Source organism: Saimiri boliviensis, chromosome 11 (assembly GCF_048565385.1).
Source record: "Saimiri boliviensis isolate mSaiBol1 chromosome 11, mSaiBol1.pri, whole genome shotgun sequence".
Classification (NCBI taxonomy): Eukaryota; Metazoa; Chordata; class Mammalia; order Primates; family Cebidae; genus Saimiri; species Saimiri boliviensis.
The window spans coordinates 35,151,311-35,164,920 of NC_133459.1; the positions used below are offsets into that span (position 1 = coordinate 35,151,311).

At 46.8% G+C, this 13,610-nt stretch overlaps 1 protein-coding gene and 1 non-coding gene across 5 annotated transcripts in view; both read right to left on the reverse strand.

Annotated features, from left to right (window-relative positions):
• Window positions 1-2,120: 2,120 nt before the first annotated feature.
• Window positions 2,121-13,610, reverse strand: part of OSCP1 (organic solute carrier partner 1) — a 37,182-nt gene continuing 25,692 nt past the window's right edge. For all 4 annotated transcript variants that reach the window (XM_074380528.1, XM_003937495.4, XM_010348071.2 and 1 more), the window contains 6 exons: window positions 8,163-8,266; window positions 6,922-7,050; window positions 6,007-6,076; window positions 4,345-4,484; window positions 3,148-3,211; window positions 2,121-2,467 (listed from right to left, as the gene is read on the reverse strand). In XM_074380528.1, the coding sequence (XP_074236629.1) occupies window positions 2,351-2,467; window positions 3,148-3,211; window positions 4,345-4,484; window positions 6,007-6,076; window positions 6,922-7,050; window positions 8,163-8,266 (624 nt within the window). In that variant the 3' untranslated portion in view covers window positions 2,121-2,350. The remainder of the gene's footprint in view (window positions 2,468-3,147; window positions 3,212-4,344; window positions 4,485-6,006; window positions 6,077-6,921; window positions 7,051-8,162; window positions 8,267-13,610) is intronic.
• LOC120366211 (small nucleolar RNA SNORA63) lies at window positions 2,663-2,791 on the reverse strand. The gene has a single exon (XR_005580947.1). It is a non-coding gene; the product is annotated as a small nucleolar RNA SNORA63 (small nucleolar RNA).

Genomic DNA, 13,610 nt, shown 5'->3' on the forward strand with positions numbered 1-13,610 from the left:
AATAAACTTGTTTTTCTTAACATCTGTGCAAGTCTGGAGACATGAAACTCACAGATTGCCTTATCATAGAGCTGTCGTACCAGAGATCTGTATCTTATTTACTGATAGGACAGATGTTTGAAATCACCAGCATCGCTCTGGGACCCGTGGAGGGAGGCGGCTGCTCACAGCCCACCTCCAAGGCTCCAGGACACACTCAGAGCAGTGACATTCCCATATGTGACAACAAGATGGGAGCCAGACTCAAAACAGGTTGGAATCTTCTCATTCATCTGTCACCCAGTCAGGCCCCCCGAATCGTGGCCAGATTGCTTAAAAGAGACTAAAATCAAAGGCATGTTGTACATTTGATCCAACAGGTGTTTTATAGCACAATATGCTTCTCCCCAGCAGACTTATTCATGAGTATGTGGAGGGGGAGGGTGTCTTTACAGGTAAGAAAGTGTAACTTTGGGCCGGGCGCGGTGGCTCAAGCCTGTAATCCCAGCACTTTGGGAGGCCGAGGCGGGTGGATCACGAGGTCGAGAGATCGAGACCATCCCGGTCAACATGGTGAAACCCCGTCTCTACTAAAAATACAAAAAATTAGCTGGGCATGGTGGCGCGTGCCTGTAATCCCAGCTACTCAGGAGGCTGAGGCAGGAGAATTGCCTGAACCCAGGAGGCGGAGGTTGTGATGATCCGAGATGGCGCCATTGCACTCCAGCCTGGGCAACAAGAGTGAAACTCCGTCTCAAAAAAAAAAAAAAAAAAGAAAGTGTAACTTTAATGAGAAGGAAGCAATTAGCATTTAATTGGTGATTTACATTTTTTTTGGGTTGGGGGATAGAGTTTCCCTCTTGTGGCCCAGGCTGGAATGCAATGGTGCAATCTCGGCTCACCACAACCTCCACCTCCCAGGTTCAAGTGATTCTCCAGCTTCCCGAGTAGCTAGGATTACAGGCATGCGCCACCATGCCTGGCTAATTTTGTATTTTTAGTAGAGATGGGGTTTCTCCATGTTGGTCAGGCTGGTCTTGAACTCCCAACCTCAGGTGATCTGCCAGCCTAGGCCTCCCAAAATGCTGGGATTACAGGTGTGAGTCACCGTGCCCAGCCCTTGGTGATTTACGCTCTGTATTCAAACACTTTGCCTTTGGAAAAACCAAAGGGCAGCTTCCATTACATTCTAGAATGATGTTCACCTTGATCCGTCCCAGGTGTGAGGGGATGGAGAGGTTCCTGTAGTTGGCCCTGTCTCAGGCAATGACCAGATCAACTTAGTTTCTCTCTGGCCCTCTGCCATTCTGGAAATTCCTTCCATAGGACTGAATAGACCTGAATCAGCCAGTTCCTCAGTCCCAGGAGGGGGCCTATGGCAGAGGGCTGCCAAGCCTTTCTGAAGCACTAAGGGCAGCCCTGGTTGGAGACATTTTACATGGATTCCAGTGAGACCTGGCCTCCTGCTGCATCCTGCAAAGTCTGATCCTGCCCAGGAAAATGGCTCAGCTGGAAGGCGGAACGGAAAGAGGCACACCACACGTGCCTCCCACGCACCCAGCCTAGGGTGCTGCTTGGTGACTCATGGTGACGTGGAGAGGTGGATGTCACAGAGCATCCTGCTGGGTGTCTTTAGAAGGCAAGCACACTCAGGGTAGAGGGAGACCCTGCGGGTAAGAAGTACATACACGCTGAAAAAAAGACTATTTTCTTGGTATATCTCAGTATGGGACACATTGACATCTGCATGGATAGATGGATGTGCGGGGAAGCACAGACACTGGCATGTCCTGCCTGGGGCGGGCTGAGTGTTCCCTGTCGTGGCCTTGCTTACTCTGCGTCTGCGGTTACGGTTCCTGGCGTGCCAGGGAGAAGAGGTCCTTCTACACTGAGCCCTTTCTATTTATGGCAACTGCCTCGAACGGTCATTGATTTCAAACTTGCCTACAAGGCAGAATATATCCCAGAAAACCGAGGATTTTGTTAATGTTTACAGGCCCTCATAGATCCCCACAGGGAAGCTGAAATATAATCCTGAAAATGACAGCGGGGGTGACCCCTTACCCACTCTGGGGGCTGACGCCTATGGCTCTGGAGGCTTTCAGTGGTTGACACAGAATTAAGAATAAAATGGGAAAGGACAAGTTTAAAAGTCAGAATATATTTCACCAAAAATATGTGTACGTGTGTGCCTTTGAAAGAGAATGCTCCCCAAGGGAGACGCGCACAGTTCCTTACAACATAAACAAGAACTAGATGTAATGGCTTCACTCACTAGAAAACTAGCAGCATCATTTTGGGCCTGGGGCATTCCCCAGGGGTGACCATCCAGCAGCCTCTCCCAGGGAGCAGAGGACGCCTGTCGGAACAGCTATAATTCATCCATCATGGCGAGCAAATCGTCCCCTTTGCTGGTGCTCAGGCTTGGCTGCTCCGTGATCTCAAACTCCCCCATGATTCGAGCCAGCTCATCGCGCCTTTGCTGGTCCTATTAGGGAAATGAGAGGTAAAAGGGCATGAGGAGGCTGTGTTGGCAGGCCGCCTCTTTGTGCAGTGCAACTTAGTTTTTTGTCCCACCACTGATATGCTTCAGTTGCCCACCTGTTTGTCAGAAAAGGGACTGTAGTTACAGGCTGATCAGAGAGACGAAGACCGTCTGTTTTTTTTTTTTTTCTTAATAAACATGTATGTAACCAAGCATCCCTGGCTGCTACAGAATAGCAGACAGGTGTAGTTAAGAAACAACTTTAATTTCAGCAGGGGGAATGACAATACAGCACGTAACAGCTATATTGTAGTCTGATTCCTGCTTGAAAAAGAGGGTTTCTGAAGTTCAGCGTTATATAAGATGAGGAAGGGAGGCTGGGCACAGTGGCTCACCTCTGTAATCCCAGCACTTTGAGCAGATCACTTGAGATCAAGGTTCAAGACAAGCCTGGCCAACTTGGTGAAACCCTATCTCTACTAAAAATACAAAAAAAGAGAAAAAAAGAAAAAAAGAAAAAAATAGCTGGGCAGTGGTAGGTGCCTGTAATCCCAGCTACTAGGCAGGCTGAGGCACGAGAATAGCTTAAACCTGGGAGGTAGAGGTTGCAGTGAGCCGAGACTGAACCACTGCACTTCACCTGAAGGTAATAAGATGGACCCTGTGTAATCCCCTGTACGCACCTGGGTAGCTTGTATGTTGATAACTTCATAGGATAACTCTTCTGGCCTGGTTAGCGCTGCTTGTCTGGATGAGACGGCAAAGAAAATGGGTGCAAGGTTAGGGTTCTCTCCCTGCCAGCATGGCAAACTGGCTCTTGCCTATTGTTTCTGCCTCATCTTCTGCCATTTCTCTTAAACTTTCTACCCCATCTCCAACCAGTATGCCCTACGATCTAGAAAGTCAAGCTCTTTTATGTCTCCGTGACTTTGCATATACTAAGCTCTGCCAAGAAGGCTTCTTCCCTTCCTCTGCTTGGCAAACTCCAAGACCTAGATCAAATGCCGACTCCTTCAGTCTGCCAGTGCAGAGTCAGTCATGGTCCTCAATTACAGCATTCACGACACGGCACTGAAATAACCTATATATGTACACATTCATTCTCCCACTAAGCTGAGAGCTTCCTGAGGACAGGCTCTAGGTCTTATACTCCATCTTTGTCTCCCCAGGACTTTACATAGTACTTGTCACACAGAAGTAAACAAAAGAAGTTATTAATAGTTCAATAAATGGGAAATAGAAGGCGACACCCACCCCAAATACTTGGTTGTGAGGAGGATCACGAGATAATGCGTGCAAAAGTGCTCTGTAAACCGTAAGCACTGCAAATCACTGCGGCTGATTTACTATTGCTATTGGTTTTGAGTCATACTATGATACTGTCTAATGCAGAGAAATCAAGCTTGGACCTCACTCTGGTTTCTTAACACACCGTCTTAATCTGGTCATCCTGGCTTCTAACACTGCTTATTCAGCCATGCTCTGATAAGTAAAACATTATAACTCCATTATGGCTTTCTTTATTATTATTTTTTAGAGACAGGGTGTGGCTCTGTCACCCAGGCTGGAATGCAGTGACACAACCATAGCTTGCTTAACTTTAAACTCCTGGGCTCAAGCGATGCTCCTGCCTCAACCTCCTGGGTAGCTGGGACTACAGGTGCGCACCAAACACACTACCTCTTTTGTTGAACGATTCCAGAAGGTGCAGGTCATTTCATCCTGGTGGGTTTTTTAGCTAGGTTACTGAATTTGTCGGTATTTTATTTGTGATATTTACACAAATATTTATAAGTGCCACTGGTTTGTAATGGTCATTTTGGGTTCTTGTCACACTGTGGATTTTTATATGTCTTTAACGAAACATGTTTAAAACATACTCTTCTTCTTCATCGGAGGTAAAGAGATTCAACCGGAATCCAGGCTCAGGGCCGCTGGGTTTCTTAATCTCCATCCCTCCCATTAGCCTGGCCAAGAAATTCAGCTCTTCTTTAGCAAGAGGGTTTGGAGCAATGCTTTCCTGCAGAAACAGTTGCATGATTTTTAGCCACAAGAAGGCGATCACATTTCCTGCTAAAACCCCAGAGACACAGGTAGGTATTATAAAACAAGGTGAAACAATCGCTGTTTAAATTATTTCTGGATCCAAACAAAGCGTAGAAAGCAGGCTTAACCAAAAGCAAAACAATCACATCGGAAGCAGAGGGAATGTAGCAACTTTGCAAACCAGAGATTTTCATACTGTCCTCATGAGTGGAAGCGGCAGGAAGCCACATTGCTCCTCTCACTACCTTACTCCTTGAAGGAGAAGAGTACGGCTTCTTTTCCTGTCAATCGGGTTCCCTCAGCATTTACGAGTGACCTCAGTCTAGTCTCTTCCAGAGGTGCCGCCACACTGCCCTCGGGTGGTGAGGCCGGGAACACATCTTCGAGTCCGTTTCCTCCTCTCACATCCTCACCCGGCCTCATCCTGCGCCCCTTCCTTCTAACCTGGCCTCCCCTGTTCTGCCTCTCCCCTCACTCCACCACCAGTTACCTAAATACAGTTTTTGTCTCATTTCTCCCTGGCTTGAAACAAACCCCTCTGCTTCCTGTCGAAAGAACAAAGTCCAAATAGCTTATGACCCTTCCTGCTCAGGCCCCAGTGTCCTTGTCCAGGCAGGTCTCTGCCAGCAGCCTCCATGATGCTGTGATCCATTACTTGAGCCTTGCGGAAGATGCTGCCACCCTCCTCCCGGGAACACTCCTGCCCCGCTGTCACCTCGGTCCGTGTACGCATTTCTCCCTCTCTGCTGTTTCAGTTTACCTGCTCTGGAGCCCCACTTCAGTATCCCCGCCTCTGAAACGCCTTCTTGATCCCCGTCCACTGGACAGAAGCACATTCCTCTGGCACAGCACTTTGCTCAGGATCCCCAGCCAGCCCTTCCTCCACCTCGTGCCAGTTGTTTCTATCGCCGTCTTTCCCAGGGTACTACAGGCCCCTTCAGGATGGGACCACATCTACGTCAGCTTTGTGTCCCTGGGTCCCCAGCCCATAGAAGCAGTTTAATAAATGTTTGTTGAATATTTTAATATTCTGTGATCTCTCTTACAGCTACCTGGGAGCTAGTTTAGCAAAAACTTGTAAAGATGGAATTCAGAGAAACTGAAACCCCACTCCGACTTAGCTACCACGGTGCTGTATAGGGAAACATTAAAAAGAAATGTTTTAACGATCAGAATACACACGAGTGCTGATGTCAGCCATCACGGACCTAATGGCACTGGTACTATGCCACTGCACATCTCCTGGTGTGTGGTTCCCCCTAATTATGGTGGCTGAGCCACGCCTAAAGTTACCTAATTAGTGAGATCACTGGAAGTCTCCATGAAAAGCTACAATTAAAACCTGTGTACTTACAAGGTGGAATGGAGAAGACTGCAAACAACAAGGGAAGTGCCGGCTAGCTCCGAAATCTAATGAGCTCCCACTCTCTCTTTATGTAGACCTCTGTATCTAGAGAGAAGCTATGAGGGTAGGGAAAGGGAAGGCAGAAGCTCACCTGGGTCCATGAGGCTAAGTTCTTTGATGATCCAGACATATGGGTTTCCACAGGCCGATTCACGCTGTACCTGGTGTGACAACAGAAAATGGTGACATCATGCAGCCCCTTTCCATGGACTTCCCCTCTAACTTGTAAGCATAGTTTGTAGCTTTTGTTAAATTAAATAGCATCCAGAAAGGTGCTGTGGGTACAGAATGCAACTAAGTGAGTGTTAACCACTCAAATTTCACTTCTTCCCAAAGAAAAACACCTGGGGAGGCTGGCTGGCAATGCCTCCTCTTGTGAAGAGCAGCATTTGTCACTGAAAAGACATGCAGCTTTACAGAAAGGGTAAGTCTTTCTGGATTTCCACTGCAACACAGATTTTTTTTTTTTTTTTTTTTTTGAGACGGAGTTTCGCTCTTGTTACCCAGGCTGGAGTGCAATGGCGCGATCTCGGCTCACCGCAACCTCCGCCTCCTGGGCTCAGACAATTCTCCTGCCTCAGCCTCCTGAGTAGCTGGGATTACAGGCATGCGCCACCACGCCCAGCTAGTTTTTTTGTATTTTTAGTAGAGACGGGGTTTCACCATGTTGACCAGGATGGTCTCGATCTCTCGACCTCGTGATCCGCCCGCCTCGGCCTCCCAAAGTGCTGGGATTACAGGTTTGAGCCACCGCGCCCGGCCTGCAACACAGATTTTGGCTAGTTCTCTTCCATGGCTATTTCACATCATATATCTTTTCATTCTGTTCAGTTGCCTTATGTTTGATGGGTGCCCTCTGAAATGTCGAGTCTCTGTATGCAGTGTATCTAAGGGGAAATTACTCCTATTGTCAGCAGGGATTTTGATAGCAGAAGTCAGGCTGTTTTTTAAAATGAAGTGACCTCTCTTGGACTTGAATTCACTCAGAGAAGGAGAATTTGCTTACATGTTAGTTCCCAGTTTCAGGACTCGGTCTCCATAAAGTTCAAAAGAACCTTCTTTGGGCGCACGGACATAGTTTCCACCGTGCTTGAACTCTATCCTCTTCACTTCTTCACCATTGTTGTTGAACATTCTACAATACAAAGTATGACATGATGGAATGTTCCCCAAGCTTAGGTAGTCCTAGAGGCTTCTTTATTCTTCATACTACAGAACAAAAAGGAATTCATGCACTCCTTCAAGATAAAGGTGCTGGTTATAATAATAATACAATAATAATATACGTGTGTGTGTGTATATATATATATATATATACATTTTTTTTTTTTTTTGAGACAGTCTCACTCTGTCGCCCTGGTTGTAGTGGTGTGATTGCAGCTCACTGCAACCTCTATCTCCCAGGTTCAGGTGATTCTCCTGCCTCAGCCTCCCAGGTAGCTGGGATTACAGTTGTGTGCCACCACGCCCAGCTAATTTTTGTATTTTTAGTAGAGATGGGGTTTCACCATATTGTCCAGGCTGGTCTGGGACTCCTGACCTCGTGATCCGCCCACCTCAGCCTCCCAAAGTGCTGGAATTACAGGCATGAGCCACCATGCCCAGCCACAATAATAATATTTACTGAGCATACGTATGTGCCAACTGCTTTGTAAGCACATTAGAGCACTCTTACCTTATTCATCCACATAGTAACCATTTAACAGATGAGGAAGTTAGTCCTGGGTAACTGGGTAACTTGCCTCAAGTCCCTCTGCTAAGCGGCAAGGCAGGGATTAGAACCCGACCTCTTTATTTATTTATTTATTTATGAGACGGAGTTTCGCTCTTGTTACCCAGGCTGGAGTGCAGTGGCGCGATCTCGGCTCACCGCAACCTCCGCCTCCTGGGTTCAAGCAACTCTCCTGCCTCAGCCTCCTGAGTAGCTGGGATTACAGACATGCATCACCATGCCCAGCTAATTTTTTTTGTATTTTTAGTAGAGACGGGGTTTCACCATGTTGACTAGGATGGTCTCGATCTTTTGACCTCGTGATCCACCTGCCTCGGCCTCCCAAAGTGCTGGGATTACAGGCTTGAGCCACCGCGCCCGGCGAGAACCCGACTTCTTCAACAGCTGTGTTTTACTGAAGAAAGAAAAGGGCTGGGCAGACCTTGAGTGGCTTGGCAGTGTGGCTTTCTGTGTGTGGCCCGTGTGCTGATTTCCTAGCACCCCAAACATAGCTCTGATCAGTGTTGGGAATTCACCTGATGAGTCCCGGAAGTTCAGTTCCCCAGGGAACAGGCCCGGACACCGGCAACACAAAGCGACCATTATTGTTCTGAACTTTGTCCTTTAGAAACATGGATACCTGGAAAAATACATTTATTGTCATTTTTCTTGGTATGTTTTCATAGACATCAATATCCTGAGGGTGGAAAGTATGTAATCGTTTGGGAAAATTACCTATGAGTTTATAACAATAAGAAGGGAGCTGCTGGGCACGGTGGCTCACACCTGTAATCCCAGCACTTTGGGAGGCCGAGGCAAGCAGATCACCTGAAGTCAGAAGTTCAAGACCAGCCTGGCTAATATGGCAAAACCCTCGTCTCTACTAAAAATACAAAAAATTAGCCGGATGTGGTGGCAGGTGCCTGTAATCCCAGCTACTCCGGAGACTCAGGCAAGAAAATCACTTGAACCCGGGAGGCAGGGTTGCAGTGAGCCGAGATCACACCATTGCACTCCAGCCTGGGCAACAGAGTGAGACTCCATCCCCCAACCAAACAAACAAAAAAAAAAAGGGAGAAAAAATTATACTTGCAGAGTTAACTGTATTTTAACAAACAGAACTATTTTTTTTTTGAGACAGGGATGCACTTTGTTACCCAGACTGGAGTGCAGTGGCATGATCTTGGCTCACTGCAACCTCAGCCCCACCCAGCTCACGTGATTCTTAGCTCCTCAAGGAGCTGGGACCACAAGTGTGAGCCACTGTGCCTGGCTAATTTTTATATTTTTTGTAGAGATGGTGTTTCACCATGTTGGCCAGGCTTGAACTCCTGAGCTCAAATGATCTGCCTGCCTCAGCCTCCCAAAGTGCTGGGATTACACAGGTGTGAGCCACCGTGCTCGGCTACAAACAGAACTACTTTTAAGCAGTGCAGCAAACCAGATGAGTCATGTTACCCCTATTTGAAAGACGAGAAAGCTAAAGTCGAGAGTGAAGTGACTTGCCCACAGACAGCAATGAGGCAGGGCCAGGATTCGACACCCAGGTTGACTCCAAATTCTACCCCCATTCCGTGGTTCCCTGCTTACTTTCCATGCAGCTGCAGGTCTTGAGCTGTAAGAACATCATTATGGCTACATTCTAGATGAGGCAGCTCACAGGTTAAGATGCCTCCTCAGGGTCAGCCAGCTGGTAAGGGGCAGAGCTGAGAATTCAAACCCCTGTGATTCTGGCTCTGGAGCCTGAATCTTACCCACCTGGACAGAAAAAAGGATGGGGCTGGGGCGGGAGGATCCAGCTGGCATTCAAGTTTGAGGGTCTTTCATGTGACTGGAAACACATTACATTTATTTCTCCTCCCGGGTTTGTGTACTCTACGTAGAGGTTTTGGTCACTCACAAATTAAACCTCAGAAAGACTGTAGCAGTTAATCAGTCTTACTGGGTCTTGGCTTCCTTATCTATAAAATAAGAGATAAGCTTGAAAATCTCTTCAACTCTAATATTCTATAAGTTTATATTAGTAATATAATCAAGAATAAGCATGTTAGGTGGGCCTGGTTGCTCACACCTGTGATCCCAGCACTTTGGGGGACTGAGGCGGGCAGATCATCTGAGGTCAGGAGTTTGAGATCATCCTGGCTAACGTGAAACCCTGTCTTTACTAAACATACAAACATTAGCAGGGTATGGTGGCCCATGCCTGTAATCCCAGCTACTCAGGAGCACAAGGAACAAGAATCGCTTGAACCCAGGAAGTGGAGGTTGCAGTGAGCCGAGACCATGCCACTGCACTCCAGCCTGGGTGACAGTGAGACTCTGTCTCAAAAAAAAAAAAAAAAAAAAAAAAAAAGCATAAGCTGGCAGTTTGGTATACTGATGTTAGACTCTCTAGGCTTAAATATCGAATGGGCCACTTCTTGGTTTTTGGTAAGTTACACAACCTTTTTGTGCATCAGTTTTCCCTTTGGTAAATGGGGGAGAATAATAGCAATAATAATAGAATAATAGTAATAATAATAATAGACAATAACTTGGTGGGTTACTGTGACAACTAAATCAGACAATGTATAAAAAGCAAAGCCTGACACATAGTAAGTGCTCACTAAATGGTAGCTAATACTCTTATTATTACAAGTCTATTTGGACAGAGGAAACAAACATAAAATAGAGAAAAATAACACTATAAAGCAGGACAAGCTACATAGCAGGTGCATAGAAGCTTGTTGAGGAGAATGATTGCAGGCATGCTGAGAGTTTGTGGGGAGGCAGGCATGACTGTGGGTCCGGAGCTGAGTCTGGAGGAAGAAGGTGGGCATAGAGACACTTCAGAGATGGAGATGAGCAGGTACAAGTTACCTTTCCAGGGGAATGTGTAAACTGGTTTGGTCAGAGGGTTTGCGGGATGACTGTTAGGACATTTTTAACTTTGAAATTCTGTGAACAAGGGATGTGAGGACAGGAAGGGAGAAAGAAAATTTGGAGGGAGAAGTGGGAATATTTATAGGTGCTGGACCCTCTGTTAGCTTAATTTTATGAGGTTGATTATGGCATGATAGATCTGAAATGTACCAATTTAGGTCATGTGTGTGTCTGTGTTTGACCTGAGGTTCTGCCAGTGGCTGGAGAGGACTGCTGGGTCTGTCTGCTTGCCCAGCCCCTCTGCTGGCCTTTTCTTCTCCCTCTACCTTTTCCTTTCCCAGGTGGCTGTGTCTCCTCCCAAACTCTAGGGCTCAACTCTGTGCTGATGGCTCCCAGATCTCAAGGTCCCACTCCCCTTCCTTCCCTGGCATCTGACCCATCTGTCCCATTGCCTGTCACACATTTCCATCTATGGGTTCCCTAGGATGCACCTCAAATTCCCCCTGCTCAGAACAGGGGGAATTTGTCTTCCCCAACCTGCCCCTCCTCTGGAGTTCCCAATCTCAGTGAATGGCACCACCAGGTCCCCGAGTTAGCAATAGGCGCCACCCTCTCATCACCTTCCCATATCTATTCAGTTGCCAAGCCTTTCCTCTCCTCCCAGCTATTGCTCCCGCTGCAGGCCTTCACCGTTTCCTTTCTGCCCCCCTGCAGAAGCCTCCTGTCTGGTCTCCCTGCCTTCCTTCTTGCCTGCGGTATTTATTTATTTATTTTTTGAGACGGAGTTTCGCTCTTGTTACCCAGGCTGGAGTGCAATGGCGCGATCTCGGCTCACCGCAACCTCCGCCTCCTGGGTTCAGGCAATTCTCCTTCCTCAGCCTCCTGAGTAGCTGGGATTACAGGCACGCGCCACCATGCCCAGCTAATTTTTTGTATTTTTAGTAGAGACGGGTTTTCACCATGTTGACCACGTTGGTCTCGATCTCTTGACCTCGTGATCCACCCGCCTCGGCCTCCCAAAGTGCTGGGATTACAGGCTTGAGCCACCGCGCTCGGCCTTTTTTTTTTTTATTTTTTTTAAAGGAAGAGTCTCGCTCTGTTGCCAGGAGAATTGCTTGACCCTGGGAAGTGGAGGTTGCAGTGAGCTGAGATCGCGACACTGCACTCTAGCCCGGGCAACAGAGCAAGACTCCATCTCAATAAATAAATTTTAATAATTCTAGTACAGCTTTATTACCTTATTATTGGGAAAGCCTTTTTGTTTTTGGAGATGGAGTCTCACTCTGTGCCCCAGGATGGAGTGTAGTGGTGTGATCATAGCTCACTCCAACCTCAACATCCCAGACTGAGGTGATCATCCCACCTCAGCCTCCTGAGTAGCTGGGACTACTGATGTGCACCATGGTTGGCTAATTTTCTGTAGAGATGCAGTTTTACCATGTTACTCAGGCTGGTCTCAAACTCCTGGGCTCAAGCAGTCTGCCTGCCTGGGCCTCCTAAACTGCTAGGGTTGCAGGTATGAGCCACTGCTCCTGGCCAGGAAAGCCTTTTCAGTATCATGAGTTTTATCTTGTCAGAATCAGGAAATCAATATGGCTGTTTATGTTACCACCAATCCATCAAATAATCCCCAAATATGCAGCCCTGATAACAATATGATACAGAATTTTTAATATTTCAAAATTGGTATTTTATATTTAATGAAAAACTTAATCTTATTTGCACTTTCATTTTTTAATTTTACTCAGTGACAGAGATCTTAATTTATATTGATGTTATTATTGCTTCATCCATAGCAAATACAATTATTCATGAGAGTTGAAAATAAAATTGGCATCAGAATTAAAATCTATTTATCTTCCTTTGTCCATGGAAGGGAAATATTATAAGGCACTAAATATATTGCATTGCTTTCCACCCCTTTTTTTGTTTTTTTTTGAGACGGAGTTTCGCTCTTGTTACCCAGGCTGGAGTGCAATGGCGCGATCTCGGTTCACTGCAACCTCCGTCTCCTGGGTTCAGGCAATTCTCCTGCCTCAGCCTCCTGAGTAGCTGGGATTACAGGCACACGCCACCATGCCCAGCTAATTTTTTTTTTTGTATTTTTAGTAGAGACGGGGTTTCACCATGTTGACCAGGATGGTCTCGATCTCTTGACCTCGTGATCCACCCGCCTCAGCCTCCCAAAGTGCTGGGATTACAGGCTTGAGCCACCGAGCCCGGCTCCACCCCTTTTTTTTTTTTTGAGACAGAGTCTTGCTCTGTTGTCCAGGCTGGAGTGAAGTGGCATGATCTCGGTTCACTGCAACCTCTGCCTCCTGGGTTCAAGCAATTCTCTGCCTCAGCCCCCTGAGTAGCTGGGATTGCAGGCATCTGCCACCACACCCGGCTAATTTTTTTATTTTTTAGTAGAGATGGGGTTTCACCATGTTGGCCAGGCTGGTCTTGAATTCCTGACCTTGTCATCCTCCCGCCTTGGCCTCCCAAAGTGCTAGGATTACAGGTGTGAATGACCATGCCCAGCTGCTTCCCCTTTTTTAAAATTGTATTTTGCCCAGGTACAAAATTCAAAAGTCTCAAAAGGGTAAACATAATGAAGAGTCAGTGTCTCTCCTCCTCCTGTCTTCCATATAGTTCCCCACTCCTGGAAGGCAACACTATGACCTTTTCTTGCATATGCTTCCAGAAGCACTCTCTCTATATATACAAACACACATATGTTACGTATGCTGTTTCTGTTAATCCTCCCAACAAAATTAGTTATTATAATTTTCATTTTTCAGATGAAGACACTAAGGGTTAAGTTATTCGCCCAAGGTCACGGAGCTAGTCCTATAGTTGTTATTCATTTTCTTTTTTTTTTTTTTTCTTTTTTTTTTTTTTTTTTTTTTGAGACGGAATTTCGCTCTTGTTACCCAGGCTGGAGTGCAATGGCGCGATCTCGGCTCACCGCAACCTCCGCCTCCTGAGTTCAGGCAATTCTCCTGCCTCAGCCTCCTGAGTAGCTGGGATTACAGGCACGCGCCACCATGCCCAGCTAATTTTTTGTATTTTTAGTAGAGACGGGGTTTCACCGTGTTGACCAGGATGGTCTCGATCTCTTGACCTCGTGATCCACCCGC